The 15910-nt window shown below is 47.9% G+C and overlaps 1 protein-coding gene and 1 pseudogene across 1 annotated transcript; one reads left to right on the top strand and one right to left on the bottom strand.

The window, feature by feature from the left end:
- Positions 1–7719: 7719 nt before the first annotated feature.
- LOC147971646 (uncharacterized) lies at positions 7720–9221 on the bottom strand (annotated as a pseudogene).
- An 893-nt stretch (positions 9222–10114) lies between these two features.
- Positions 10115–11220, top strand: LOC125556068 (uncharacterized). Its single transcript, XM_048718869.2, has 2 exons — positions 10115–10464; positions 10580–11220. The coding sequence occupies exons 1-2, from the start codon at positions 10227–10229 to the stop codon at positions 11020–11022; spliced, it is 681 nt and encodes a 226-aa protein (XP_048574826.2). The 5' UTR covers positions 10115–10226; the 3' UTR covers positions 11023–11220.
- Positions 11221–15910: the final 4690 nt, after the last annotated feature.

The following is a 15910-nucleotide window of genomic DNA, read 5'->3' as shown; positions in this document are numbered from 1 at the left end:
TTCCTTGACCGCTTGTCTGAAACTTGAAAATTTTCACTGTTGGTTGTAGTCTTTCCAAGTCAAATTCGCAGTTGTCTCACCACATGTATGACCACCAGAGCCCTGGCCCGTCTCCATGCCCCCGTGCATACTGTACGCCTCACCGTTGTTACCGCGTCGAGTCTCCACTGTCCCGATCGAGTCTCAAGGGTCGCGAAACCACACCACTCAACACTCACTGCAGAGTACCGCCGATCATCACCTATCGATGACGAGTTTCACGCTTCCATCAGACCACTGGGCTCCAGTCCAAACTACGTGTCCCTCGCTTTTTCCCGCTGAAATAGGCTTCGATTCTCTGAATCCTTACACCGTAGCCCCTCAATCCAGCTCCACCTTCAACATGACTCCATGGTAGATGATCAGTCCACCCCGCGCCCCGTCGTCTTCAAGCTCTCATGTGCACCGTCTTGAATCAACCCCGCGCCATAGCCTTGTCAAAGCCACACAAGCACTCGGGCCTGTGCCACGTGTTTCCACGCCCAGAAATCGGTCACCATCGGCATCACGCTCCTATGTCGTCGCCGCCGATCCCACCACCGTCTTCTGTACCAACCGACTTGCGTCAATCCGTCAGACTGTCTAGTCCGACCCAACCGTACTTATCCGACTGTAATCATACTCCACCTCAAGCCGTGTTAGCCCAACACACCACGTGCATTGCTTGACGCCCTATAGAACATGATCCTGACACACACACACACACACACACTTCAGACTCCTTCGAGACTTATGTGCATGTTTCCAACCTGCCCACCTCCCAGTAGAACACCGTGTGCAATTAGCAATCCATCAAAAAAAACAAATCGCTTCCATGGTAGCTCCTGTAGCCGCACCAAGTGCATGACTCCACAACTCCCAATGCTTCCTTTTTCCTTATCCAATTGTTGTCCTTGCCATGTCAATTACCATAGTGTTGCAGACCTCTTTATTTTTTTTCTCAAACCAATCCCGTAGTGATCGTACGTATGCATCTGTCCTTGTCACAGCAAATTCAGCCAAGCTCGCCCTGCGCTTCCCTGTGGGCCACCTGCCTTGCAGCGCGCCAAGGGCCTTGGGCCACCTTCGCCCGACCTAGGCTTCCAGCGCCCGTGCACACGCGTCTCTCGAATCGGACTGCAAAGTCCACGTCGATGCACGTCGTCGCCATGTGCACCCGACACCTTGCCTAAATCAGTGAAGTCTCCCGCTGGGATGCCTGTGCTGCAGTACGCTTGCCCGATCAAGCCGATCGACGCACGTCTCTGCTGCCGCAACGTGCGCGCACGCTGATCTCGCCGATCCACTTCTGATTGCTTTTCTGATCTCGTCGAGAACCACGCCGCAACCAGCGACAATCTCATTTCGATTTGATCCTTCCTCCAAATCAACACAACATGACCTTCGAACAACCTAGCTCTGATACCATTTGTTAGAATAAAACCGAGGCATACCGTCGATCATCCGAGTACCAAGCAATCACACGAGTACGACACCAAGATTTGTTAACGAGATTCACCGATATGGCTACATCCCCGGGGCCTGACTATGGGCGCTCCTCCCTATGACACCATCACAATACCGCACCGGTCGCCCTGGACACCGGCACATGCTTTTCTGTGCTATTATGTTGACATATGTTACATTGTGTGTCTACCCCCGCTATATATGAGATGTCTACTAGGATACAAGTGTCCTATTAGGACACGACTCCATATCCTATCTAAACACAATACAACTCAGAGTTCAACTGTAACCTACCTTGTACACAATATTCGACACAACTCTAACATATAGAAATATATTACAAGGGTTTGTTATGGTAGCTACCTTTATCCTTACATTCATCTATAGTACAATCGAATGGAATGTGTATCCTAACCATAACTTTTATGACTCAAGGTGCTACACCCCAACTCCTTACAGGTACATATTATAACAACCATCATATTCAATTGTTGGCCAAAAACAATTCGAAGTACATAACCAGACATATTGCTAAATCAATCAATCAAATGTTTATGCCTACTTTAGTTCACTTGGTGTAGGTCGTAGGAAAATCTAGCACCTACCACCAGATCAATAGCCCTCCCATTCGCTTTTGGGTGTTGCTTTGGTGCTGGTGAACGAAGAAGAAGGGATTCTCATCTCGTGACCATTATAGAGAGAAGTGTGTATTTCAACCTTAAACTCTTGCCCTAGTCTAATTTACAACCCCGAAGTTCAATACAGTCGACATTACAATTCTGAACTCTTAAAACCGGCCAGGATTCAACCCTCCCCTCCCTATTGACCGATTTTGACCCGTTGACTATCCAGTCAGCATGTCCAATCATTAAGCCATGTCAGAAAAAAAATCAAAATTTCTAGAAAAACAAAAAAGAGTCAAAAAGTCAAACTTTCAAAAAAATAAAAATTTATGATAATTTTCACTATTTTAAGATTTCTTTCTTAAAAATATTGAATATAATTTATTTATTTATTGACAAAAAAGGCCGAATATGAAATTTGACAATATTTTTCATTACTTTAAGCAAAAAATTGAAACTTTCACAGAATGTTTAGTATTGTTTTCTTGATTACAAAATCTTTTAAAAAAATTCTCAAAATTTTATTATTTTGAAACTTTTGGCAAACAACTGGGCGGAAAATGCTATTTGAAACTAATTTTATCTTTTTAAGCAACATAATAGAAACTTTCCTAGAATGATAAGTATTTCTTTCCTGATTTTATAATTTTTATTTTTTATAATTTTTTATTTTACAGATTTCCCCTTTCTGGATTTATTCCTGGAACTTTTTTATTTTATATTTGTTTTCTTAAAAAATGATTTTTTTTTTGCCGACATGGCTCGATGACTAGAGATGCTGACTGGATGGTCAACGGGTCAAAACCGGTCAATTGGGTCAAAATAGGTCAACAAGGACAAAACCGGTCAACAAGGAGGGGACGGTTGAATCCTGGCCGGTTTTAAAAGTTAGGAGTTGTAATGTAGACTGTATTGGAGTTCGGGGCTGTAAATTAGCCTATGGCATGAGTTCGGCATTGAAATATGCACTTCCCTCACTATTGTATAGTAAGATCTATTAGCTTTTCGGGTTGCGAGACAACATCACTTCGATGGTTATGGTGGTGTTGTCTCAAATAAAAGTTCTCTAACTCCATCTCTTCTTGGTGGAGCTTGTTTTCACTTTTTTGAAACTATCAAACAGGGGGGGTTCCTAGCCTGATTTTTTTTACATGACCATGACTACCTTGAAGAAAAGAAATCTTGTCATAGACCGATATAATCTTTTCTTGTTTTCTAGCCCTATGAGATCAAAGAGTTAGGTCGATAATGATGTTTGCGAGCACAATGTTGGTGTTAACGTTGATCCCACATAACACCTTAGAGTTCTTGGCATCCCAAAGCTTTCAGAGCACTAGTAAAAGTATAAAGGGGTGAATAGAGGTTGCAAACCCTGTGGCGTCGGCGCTGACTAGACGCGGTCAGTGCACACTGATAGAACGCCAAAGTCGTCAAGTCGAGGGGCATATGAAGAACAAGTGATCCTCTGATGCAGGTAGGCAACATGGGCTTGATCCCACATTGCCAAGGAGCTTGGGGTTTAAGCTACCGTCATTCTTTATACACGACAGGTTGCTTCATTGTGTTGTGTGTTGGCGTGGCTTCATGTTCATCGTCAGTAAGATCATAATCTTCGTTCAACAAACTCTTCTTTTGAGTCTTTATCAGCAAGGTCCTCGCCATCGTATGATGATATTGAGGTGCGACTATTTGTCTATATCAGGGTGGTACCCTCACATATATGCTTGGTACTGTTGTCAATGTCCATACTAGGTGACGATCTATGTTGTAGTCATTCGACGAGATTTAATCCATTATAGAGTATTTTCATGTAAATTAATGGCTGAATTTTTCGATGTTGTCCATCGTGGGCGAGAGGTATGTTGGCAAAATGACAATGTATTCGAATACAACCGTGGCAACTATTTTAAGGTGTATGATCTTGCTTATAATCTCCGATTTGGTTAGGTTCGTTTCTAAATTGACGAGTCTAAGTATCCATTACCTGCTGGGTGTATCTGATTGTACTCGTGGTCTAATTTAAGTTCGGTTTGAATTAAAATGAAAAACACATTGATCATCGTCGTCTACTTCCAAAAAGAAGGTAGAGGTGCAAAATGGAGATAAGAAAGATGCTCTAGATGCCAACAAACTAACCGAACACCTTGTCACCTCATAATGTTAAATTTTTAACCATGGCAAATCAGACATTTTTATGACAAATTTAGTTATCGCGAGGATGGCAAATTCCTTTATCTAGCATGACAAATCCTGGCAAAACACACGACAAGGATTTGCTATACTTACTAAAGGAACTTGCCATCCTCGCGACAACTAAATTTGCCATAAAAAAGTTTGATTTGACATGTTAAAAAATCTGACTTCCAATTTGTAATGAAATAAAATTTTTTGGCGGTCATGTAATCATCAAGATTTTTTTAAAACACGGTACATTGGCAAACACGCATACACACTCATCCCTATGAATACATGTGTCTCATATTCAACGGAAACATCTCCTTTTATTGAACGAATATCGTTGTAGAAGGACACGTTATGGGCTGTGCAATCTCGATGTATTGATCAGTGCACCAGGCACGTATATATAAGTACAGAGGTGGGCCACAACCTTAACTATACAAGGAAACAGGAGGTGGGCCCTACACACAAATATACACGTACACAATATACTCAACACCCCCCCCCCCCCCCGCAGTCGAAGCGGCGCCAGTGACGCAAAGACTGGAACGGAACTCCTCGAAGGTAGAAGTCGGCAGTCCCTTCATCATCACATCGGCAAACTGTTGTGCAGTCGGCACATGGAGAACCCGTATACGGCCAAGACCACCTGCTCGCGCATAAAGTGGATGTCCATCTCAATGTGTTTAGTCCGGCGATGATGAACAGGGTTGGCGGAGAGGTACACCGCAGAAACGTTGTCGCAGTAGACAACCGTAGCCTGGGAGACGTCGTGATGCAGCTCCTGAAGTAACTGTCGTAGCCAGGTGCACTCGGCAACAGCGTTGGCCACAGCTCGGTACTCAGCCTCCGCGCTGGAGCGCGAAACCGTGGGTTGTCGCTTGGACGACCACGAGACGAGTGAAGGACCAAGGTAGACGCAGTAGCCAGAGGTGGATCGACGAGTATCGGGGCAGCCAACCCAGTCTGCATCGGAGTAGGCCACCATCTCTAGAGAAGTAGACGCCGTGAGTGTCAACCCAAGGGTCATCGTGCCGCGGATGTAACGAAGGATCCGCTTCACGAGAGTCCAATGGGAGTCACGAGGAGCATGCATGTGGAGACACACCTGCTGAACAGCATACTGAAGATCCGGTCTGGTGAGAGTCAAGTACTAAAGAGCGCCGACGATAGACCGGTAGAAAGGAGCATCCGACGCAGGCGAGCCCTCAAGAGCAGAAACCTTGGCCTTCGTGTCAACGGGAGTAGCAACAGGGTGACAGTTGAGCATGCCAGCACGCTCAAGAAGCTCATGTGCATACTTCTGCTGATGAAGAAAGAAACCATCCGGATGCCGAACAACCTCAATGCCAAGGAAATAATGTAGAGCACCCAAGTCCTTAATGACAAACTCGTCACGCAGCCGGAGAGTAATCTGCTGAAGAAGAGCTGCGGAGGAGGCCGTCAGGATGATGTCATCGACGTAGAGAAGCAAGTATGCAGTCGTGCCACCGTGGCGATAGACAAACAGTGAGGCGTCCGAGCAAGTAACGCTGAAGCCCAGTGTCTGAAGAAACCCGGCGATCCGCTGGTACCAGGTGTCGGGTGCTTGCTTGAGCCCGTAAAGAGAGCGGGACAACAAACACACATGGCCAGGAAGTGAGGCGTCGATGCAACCGGTGGGTTGCTCACAATACACCTGCTCCTCAAGATGGCCGTGGAGAAAGGCGTCGGAGACATCCATCTGGTGAACGGGCCAGCCGCGGGAGACGGCGAGCTGGAGGACGGTGCGGATCGTGCCCGGTTTGACAACCGGGGCAAACGTCTCAGTGAAGTCCACTTCAGCGCGCTGGCGGAAACCATGGACCACCCAGCGAGCCTTGTAGCGCTCGAGAGTACCATCCGAGCGAGTCTTATGGCGAAAGACCCACTTGCGGTGATGACGTTGGCGCGAGGAGGCCGAGGAACCAGTGTCCAGGTGCGGTTCCATTGAAGAGCATCGAACTCTTCCTGCATCACCGCAAGCCAGTGAGGATCACGGAGGGCGGCGCGAGCGGACGCGGGAAGAGGCGACGGCGCCGCGGTGCAGGCGGAGAGGACATACTCGTCGCTCGAGTACCGGAGGCTCGGACAATGAACGCCGCCACGAGCCCGGGTAACTGGGCCAGGCGGCGTCGTCGGAGCCACCGGCGAGGCGGCCGGCGAGGAAGCCGGCGTGATGGCCGGCGTCGGAACCGGCGAGGGGGCCGGCGTCAGGACCGGCGAAGAAGCGGCCGAGCCAGCGGCGCCCGACCCCGCGGCGCCCGAGTCGGGGGCGGCGAGTGAAGGAGAGGCGTCAGCTGCACCGGCAGGGTCGGCCGAGTCGGCCGAGGGGGCGGGTGCCGGCATGAGGGCGTGAGGACCGCCAAAGCCCGGAGGCGGACCACGGGCCGAACGAGACCGTCGACCTGACGAAGTCGTCGAAGAGCCGCCGGTGGCCGGAGGTGACAAGACGACAAGAGGTACCTACTGCTGAAACGAAAACACCATCTCATCAAAGTAAACGTGTCGGGAGGTGAAAACACGATGGGAGACGGGATCATAGCATCGGTAGCCCTTAGTGTTAGGTGGGTAGCCGAGAAAAATGCAGGCGATGGAGCGGGGTGCAAGCTTATGAGGCGCAGTAGCGGCGATGCTAGGGTAGCAGAGGCAGCCGAAGATGCGAAGCCCATCATAAGAGGGAGGTGCACCGAAGAGAAGATGATGAGGTGTAAAGTTCCCGCGAGTACGACATGGGCGGATGTTGATGAGAAGGGAAGCGGTGGCGAGAGCGTCAGGCCAAAAGCGCAGAGGCACATTGGCATGAAAGAGAAGAGTCCTAACGCAGTCATTGAGAGTGCGAAGGATGCGCTCAGCGCGACCGTTCTGCTGCGAGGTGTACGGGCAAGTGAGACGAAAAATCGTGCCATGTGTGGTAAGAAGATTACGAACAGCGAGGTTGTCAAACTCCTTCCCGTTGTCTGTCTGCAATGCAAGAATGAGACGACCAAACTGCGTGAGGACATAGGAGTAGAACGCGGCGAGAGTGGATATAACATCCGACTTGCGGCGCAACGGGAAGGTCCACACATAATGCGAAAAATCATCAAGGATGACAAGATAATAAAGAAAGCCCGTATTACTAGCAATAGGAGAGGTCCAAACATCGCTATGAATTAACTCAAATGGGTACGATGCAACAAAAGAAGAAGCCCTGAACGGAAGACGAGCATGTTTGCCGAGGCGACATGCATGACATGAGTGATCCTCGTTCTTATTACACGTGAAAGAAAAACTCCGAAGTATGTGGCGAAGGGTGGCAGGATTAGGATGACCCAAGCGAGCATGCCAAAGATCCACTCCGGTGGCGAGAGCGACAGGGGCGGCGGAAGTGATGGAGGTGGCGGAGTGAACCGGGTAGAGCTCGTCGGGGCTGTCACATCGGTGGAGCACCATCCGCGTGCGAGCGTCCTTAACAGAAAAACCACATGCGTCAAATTCAACGGTAACCAAATTTTCACGTGTAAGAGAACGAACAAAAACAAGATTTTTGATAAGTTCAGGAGAAACCAGGACATTAGACATGGATATTGGAGTGGAGTTAGACGGAAAATATGCGTGACCTATATGGGTGATAGGAAGAGAGGAGCCGTCACCGACGGTGATGCGATTGGAAGTATGGACAGGATAGGAGGTGTGGAGGTTACCGGGATAGGCCGTCATGTGGGTGGTGGCTCTGGTGTCCATGTACCAGTCGCCACCGCCGGTGTAGTTGGACGGGGAGGGAGCGGTGTGAAGAGCCGCCAGAAGGGCCGGGTCCCACGGCACCGGTGGGAGAGGTGGCGCGGCCGTCAGGGGCAGCAGCGGCTGCGGCCCACCTGGCTGCGGCTGCTAGCCGTAGGGCGCCGCGTAGGGCGGCGACGCGGCGTAGAACGCCTGATGTGGCTGTGGCCGTGCGCCGAGAAGTCCCGGGGCGGGGGCCCGAGGAACCGGCATGGAGTAGGCGTACACAACGCCGGTCCATGGGTTCTGGCCAGCGCACCACGGGGCCGGCTGATAAGCCTACTGCGGTGGGCGGGGCGCTCCTCCCTGAACGCCTGCGCCCCCCTGCTTGCGGCCACCACGACGGCCGCCGCGACGACCCCCCCCCCCATTGGCCGCCGGCTGGGGCGACGGGAAGGGGGCGGGCGGGAAACCTGACGGGAAGGCAGGCGCCACCGGCTGTGGCGGCGTCGGGCGCGGCGGTGGCGGGGCAGAACCCCCGCGGGTGTCGGCGACGAGGGCGGTGTGGGTCGCGCGAGTCCGCGCCACCCGCATCCAGCGCTCCTCCAACTTGAGGTACGCGACCACCTTAGCGAAGGTGGGCTCCGGGATGAGGGTGAGGTTGGAGGCGGCGTTCCCGAAGTCCTCGTTGAGGCCGCCGGAGAGGGTGCTGATGAGGAGCTCGTCGCCGATCTTTTCCCCGAGATCACGAAGCTCATCGGCGAGCTTCTTGAGGCGCATGCAAAAATCATCGATGGATGAGTCAAGTTGCTGGCACCCGTAAAACTCACCGTAGAGCAGGACCTTGCGCTGCAGCCGGTTGTTGGTGAAGAGGCCGTTGAGCTTGGTCCAGACCGCATGGGCGTCATCCTCGTCGTCCACCACGGTGTGGAAGAGGTCGCTGGAGATGGTGAGGTAGAACCAGCGGATGATGGTGGCGTCGAGGATCATCCACTCCTCGTCGTTGATCATGAGCGCCGAGTCCACGGTGCCGTCCACGTGGTCGTGCAGGAGGTACTCACGGAACACAAGCGAAAAATACCGCTTCCAGGCGGAGTAGGACGCGGTGGTGTGATCAAACTTGACCGGAACACGCTCATGGATGTTGAGGTCGCGGACGAGAGTGACATCGGGACCGGCGAACGGGTTGAAGACGGTGGACGAGGAGGAGCTCATGGCAAGGGTTAGGGTTTGGGACCCGCGGGGCGGGTTGCGGCGCGGGCTGGGAGGTGCGGCAGCGTAGGTGGCAGGTGGGGTGGAGCGGGTCCGGCACGGGTGGGAGGGAAGGGGGCGGCGCGGGTGGTAGGGAAGGGTGTGGGAGAGGGAGGGCGCGGGCGGAAGCGGCAGAAGCGGCGGCGGCGGCCTCGGGAAGAGGCGGCGGCGGCGGCGGCGGAGGTGGCGGGGAGAGGCGGCGGCGACCAGCAGCGGCGACGGCGACCGGGAGGGAGGCAGCGGCGGCGGCGGCTGGTGGCGGCGGCGGGGAGTAGCGGCGGCGGCGGCGGCGCGTAGGGGCGCGGCGGCGGCGGCGCGTAGGGGCGCGGCGGCGGCGGCGGCTTTAGGGTTTAGAATCGTGCTGCGATAGATACTATGTAGAAGGACACGTTATGGGCTGTGCAATCTCGATGTATTGATCGATGCACCAGGCACGTATATATAAGTACAGATGTGGGTCACAACCTCAACTATACAAGGAAACAGGAGGTGGACCCTACACACAAATATACACGTACACAATATACTCAACGATCGCCGAGAAGACTAGAATAAATCCAGAAAATGCAAACACTAATGCCAAAATTTAGGACTTGAACCCTGGGCTCACCACAAAAAACCTAACCACCTTGAGCTATATATGCTTAGTTCGCTGTATCATCAAGATTAGTATCCACGCACGCGAAGAATCATCACTTTACCTACCAGCGTCCCGGTCGGCTCGATCTGTTTTCTTCTCTTTATTCCCTCCTTACCCGACAAGCAAAGGTTATTCATGGAACGGCCAGCCGACACTCCTGCAGTGCTGCTACCTCGCTCTATGCATACGCTTCCATATGTGTAGTATAAATTCGAACGGCCTCACACTAGTAGCCAAGAATTGGCATACATTAAACCAACTTTCAGCCTTCTTCATAGATAGTTCTCGCATTACTCTTCCGATCCAGCATCAGGACAAGCCAGTGATAGATGCAAGTTAGCATTGCAGGTCTAATGTCGACGGTTGTTGCGTCTTACACCCCTGTGACTATGAGTCGCTCGCCCGTTCTGCCGTCTTCTTCCGGCACGCCGGCCAGCCGCTCTTGGAGGCCGGCGGCAGCGACGGCGTTCGCTAATTCTCTCGCCGTCAAGTGCTGCCGGCCGACGTCTGTGGTACTCCGCGCTCACCCGGAGAAACAGCTGCCGGCGTTCAGCATTCCCCCCACCGGTGCGTAAAACGCACTCCACATTCATCCTTCATGCATGTCAAATAATCTCCTTCACAGCTGTTGAAATCTGAAGTCTATGTGTGTGTGTGTGTGTGTGTGTGTGTGTGTGTTCAGCCCTGCTGTACCCTGTGCAACCGCCGGACAGCAAGGAGCGGTGGGACATCAAGGAGGAGGAGAAGCACGTCAAGATATGGCTCCAGGTGCCCGGGCTCTCGGAGGACGACCTCGAGATCACCGCCGGCGAGGACATGCTCGAAATCAAGAGGAAGCCTCGCACCGGGGCCGGCGGCCGCGAGGAACCGCCGGTGGAGGTGCACGGGGTGGGCTCCTTCCACGTCAGGCTTCTCATGACCAAGGAATACAACAGCGAGGACGTCACCGCGGAGCTCAAGGCCGGGATGCTGGAGATTACCATCGGCAAAGCCGACAACCGTGGCATAAAAAAACCAGTCGGGTTTGGGAAGAAAAGCACGGCCCAGAACACGCCAGCCCAAGACAAGCCGAGCTCAAACAATGCCGCCCAAGGTAATGGCGCCTCACCGAAAAATCAGAAGTGACCGGCCCAAACCGATCTTCAGTGCGTTTTTCCTTTTTCGTGTACTCATTTCCCATTCTTCTTTTGCGAAATAAGCAGCTTATGTTTGAAACCAGTGATGCATCGCTCGTTGTGGTGTGCGCTGTCGTGTGCGTATGGAGATTGTTTGTTCAAAATTGAGCTCTTTTACAACACTTCAGAAATTAATATAGTCCGTTCATTTCTCCCGATCCAGTGGCCCGGATGATTTGGTACTCCATCACTAATTCCAAGTGAACCTTCAGGAGGGCCAGCCCGGCACTATCACTTGAAAGCTCACCACCTCGGGGCGCAGTTTCTCACGTCCACGACCACGGGCTTCCTTCAAGGGCATGATTTGGGAAAACTGGTACCCAAGACGCTAAGAAGTTTTTAGGAAAAAAAAAACGCTAAGTTGATGCACTTGCTCCTTGTGTTGTGTGATATCGTGTGCGTATAAGATCTTGGATTGAAATTCGCAAAATCATTTATTTTCTGAAATACCAATGGCCATACATTATGTAGCAGATATTGTTTTAAAAACACACTTATAGAAATTGAAAAATGCATCCAAGTCCCTGGGGTTGTTGAAGTCTTCTTCCTCCTATATCCATCGATGACACCCTGTACGCAAATTGATGCCGCCTCTGACCCTCCATCTTAGCGAAGAAAACTTGATGAAACATAGGAGTTTGTAAAATCGGCGGTCAGGAATTCAGTGATGCAGAGCAAAAGACGTCGGCATTGCGGTCTATAGGGTAAATCACCACCTTGTAGAAGGAAATATCGGAGAGGGCCTGGAGAACGCTCCAGATCCGACATACTAAGTCGAGGGACGCAAACCTCACATGCTCCCCGACAAAAGTCGACAGCCTTCACTGGTAGGAACCGGAGATGGAGGATCAAGACAGAAATCCACGACACATCTGTAGGTCTGCCATCGAGACAGACATGCACAAAAAAAACCAATCCATATAACAAGACGAAGGGACAAAGGGCCAGCAGAAGCACCGGCAGAGAAGATTAGATGGGGAGTTACCGCACTGTCGCCTAGGTTGTGAGAGGCACGCGGGGGAGGGGGCGTAACAACTAATATCCACAAAATCATTTTGAAAAACTAAAACCTTCGAACAATTTGTTTCTTATACTGTAGCAAAAGGCCACATCAAATGAAAATACAAGACCAAATACAGCTGCTACTGCGCATCTTTGGATGAGGCAACGGTAGAGATATCAGGTGTATGTGGACATGGGAGTCAAACTGAATATCCGTGGCACTTTGCCCTTTTGTGAATACCTCCGTACATCTAAATAGTCCCACATTGTCTAGTCTTTAACTGTTCGGTAGACTTCTAGACTATATATAAAGACTCAAGGACACTGAAAAATGATGCAATTCAGGCTAAATTTATATTTGGTTTGGCTAGCCTTATTAAAAAAATCACCGATGGAAATTCTTGAGGTCATCTGAAGGTATCTTTCTCAATCATGTCCTTGTATTCTTTTTTATATTTCCATAGTTTATTATTTTTACACTAGTGATGATAGGAGTATATATTTCCGCTAATTTATTTATTCCGTCCATCATAGGGTCTTTCGTATATATTACTTCCTCAGTTCCTAAATATTTATATGGAGTTATTTTAGATTGTAGATTCACTCATTTTGCTCCATGTGTAGTCTATAATGAAATCTCTAAAAAGACTTATTAGGAATGTAGGGAGTAGTTGGTTACCGATTAGTCCATGTATTTACTGTTTAGCCCTGAAATTCTTTTAGCCATATTTTTTTGTTATTTTATTCAAAAATTAGATGAAACCACTCCCAAATTTTTATCTTGATTCCCTATATTCAGTAGACCTAAACAAACAATATTTTTGAAATTTTAAAATTTGAATTTGATCTATGTTTAATCTTAAATAGGTCATGACTTTCAATCTATAACTTTGTTTTAAATTATTCTTTTTGCAAATTGAAGCTCATGATATCAATTCCTTCTTGGAGGCGCCTACATAGAGCATAGGCAGGAGCATTGCCGCACACGCCGCCCTAGGACACATTTGTGAGGAGTACCACAAGGGTCTCAAAGGAACCCACTACATCATGTGTGTACGCCAAGATCATCAAGCAGAAATAATACGCATCAGGGAAGATGACACGACAACATCATACATTCAGGATCTGAAGGAGCACATCCGCAGAATGGAGAGCCAGATGCACCACAACATGAATAGCACCAGGAAGCTGATGACCTGCAAGACCGAGTTTGAGAATTAACTCGAGTAGGCACATGAGGAACATGAGCAGTAAATCAGTGTGCTAATAGATAAATATGAAGACCTGGAAAAAGCCGAAGAGAAGTTGGACAAGGGAGAACACCCAGAAGGACGACTCTGATGGATTCATCAGCGAGACGACGATTATGAAGACGACATTGACGAACAAGAAGACTCTCCTTCCAGCTTCTCTTCGGGTTTTTCCAGCTTCGTCTTCAGGTCCATATTTCTCTAATAAAACATTGATTTCTTCCTCATGTTCCTCGTGGTCCTCCTTGAGTTCATCCTCGAGCTCGGTTTTGTGGGTCCATCTTCCTGGTGCTATTCATACCGCGGTGCATCTGGTTCTCCATTATTCGGATGTGCTCCTCCAGATCCTGAATGTATGATTCTGTCATATCATCTTCCCTGGTGCGTACTATTTCTCCTTGGTGATCTCTATGTCCGCACATGATATAGGGGGGCCCTTTGAGATCCTTGTGATACTCCTCACAAATGCGTCCTAGGGCGAGTGTGTGACAATGCTCCTGCACATGCTCCATGTAGGCGCCTCCAAGAAGAAATTGATGTCACCAGGTCAATTTGCAAAAAGAATCAAATAAAATGGAGTTGTAGATCCAAAGTTATGACCTATTTAAGTTGAAAACTAGATCTGGTCAAATTCAAAATTTGAAGTTTCAAAAATACTATTTGTTGGGTCTACTGGATAGAGGGGATCAAGATGAAAATTTGGGCGTTGGTTTCATCTAATTTGAATAAAAGAACGAAAGTTATGGCTAAAAGAATTATAGGACTAAACGGTAAATATAAGGACTAATTGGTAACCAACTATTTTATACAAAAGACCCTACAGTGAACGGAATAAATAACTTAGCGGAAAAATGTACTCCAGTCATCATCAGACTAAAAATAATAAACTACTTCGCAAAGATACCTTCAGAACACAGAGAGAAGATAACTTCAAGAATTTCCATTGAAGAAATAATATTTTTATAAGGCTAGCAAAATCAAATATTAAACATGATTTTTAGCTGTCCCTTGGGTCTCTCTATATATAGTCCAGAAGTCTACCGAATAGTCAAAGACTAGCAACATGGCCTATGTAGATTTTTTTTCTAGCAGATGTGACACTATTTAAATGTACGGAGCTATTCAAGAGCAATTAGTTGACGAGTGTTTCTTCGAAAGCCTCACAACGATCAGCGCCACTTAGCGCACTCTCAGCCGCCCGCCACGTATCGCACTTGGGCACTCGCTTCGGATTTTGTTTTGTTTATTTTTCTACACGTGTTTTCTTCTTTTTAAACGATTTTTTAGGGTTTTTTTTGATGTTTTGGTTTTTCACCGGTCTTCCTTAGCCTTTGGGCCAAAAAATTATTCAGGAAAAAAATTGCGCAAAAAACGTGTTTTTTTGGCTTTCGCAAAAGACATGGTTTTGCTTTTGAGAGAGGCATAACCATGCCTCTCGGAAACAAAAAAAACGTGTTTTTCAATTTTTTTTTTGCTTCCGCGAGAGGCACAGTTTTGCTTTAGCGAGAGGCATGACCGTGCCTCTTGAAAACAAAAAAAAATAGTTTTCTGTTTTTTCCTTCCACGAGATGCATGGTTTTGTTTTCGCGAGAGGCACGGGTGTGATTTCGCAAGGGGCACGGGCGTGTCTCTCGGAAACGAAAAAACACGTTTTTGTTTTTTTTTCTTCTGTGAGAGGCATGGTTTTGCTTCCGTGAGAGGCGCGGTTGTGATTTTGCGAGAGGCACGACCGTGCTCTTTCAAAAAGGGGAAAAACAGTGCTCCCGGTTCGGTTTTTTCGTTATAATTTTTTTTGAAAAACAAGTTCATTAAAATCTATCGACATGGGATCTAGTTTTGAAGATCTCGACGCGGGAAATCCAACGGTGAAAACAGTTGAAGATTTGGACGCATGGTTTACAAAATAAAATGTTTTGAATAAACAGTTTATTTATTTTACTTTTATAAAGTTTATTTTGTTTCTACTTCTTTATTTTATAAAAGTTTATATTATTTTGTTTCTACTTATTTATTATATTAAATTTTAATCTGTTTTATTTTGTTTCTACTTATTTATTTTATTAAAGTTTATTTTATTTTATTTTTTATACTTATTTATTTTATTAAATTTTAATTTATTTAATTTTGTTTCTACTTTTTATTAAAGTTTATTTTGTTTCTTTCTGCTTTTCATGTTTTGAACAGAAAATACTTTGATAATTTCAGTGGCATGAATTTTATATAATTTTAGTTTAAAAATACTAGAGGTTTATAAAAGCTTTTTAGTTCATTCCTTTTGCTATTAGAGTTTTATAGAAGTTTTTTTGTTAATTTTTTTTTGCATGATATCATCATTTCATCCACATAACATGTGCAAGAAATTAGAAAGGGTTACGGCAAAAACTGGACGCACTTCGTGTATAAAACAGACAATCTGTTTCGAAGTATGAGGGTTTCATACAGAAACTCGTTTGTTACAAAGGGATTTCATTTTTTGAACTTATTTGAACTCCAGAGTTTTTCTGTGTTCAAAATGCACCATTCAAAGCCACGTCATCAATTTTCAACCCTTTCTGACTTCATTTGTTATTTTTCATGCATTTACTG

The sequence above is a fragment of the Triticum urartu genome, chromosome 5A (assembly GCF_056163025.1).
Source record: "Triticum urartu cultivar PI428250 chromosome 5A, HENAU_Tu73, whole genome shotgun sequence".
NCBI lineage: Eukaryota > Viridiplantae > Streptophyta > Magnoliopsida > Poales > Poaceae > Triticum > Triticum urartu.
This window is presented reverse-complemented; position numbering and strand designations above follow the sequence as displayed.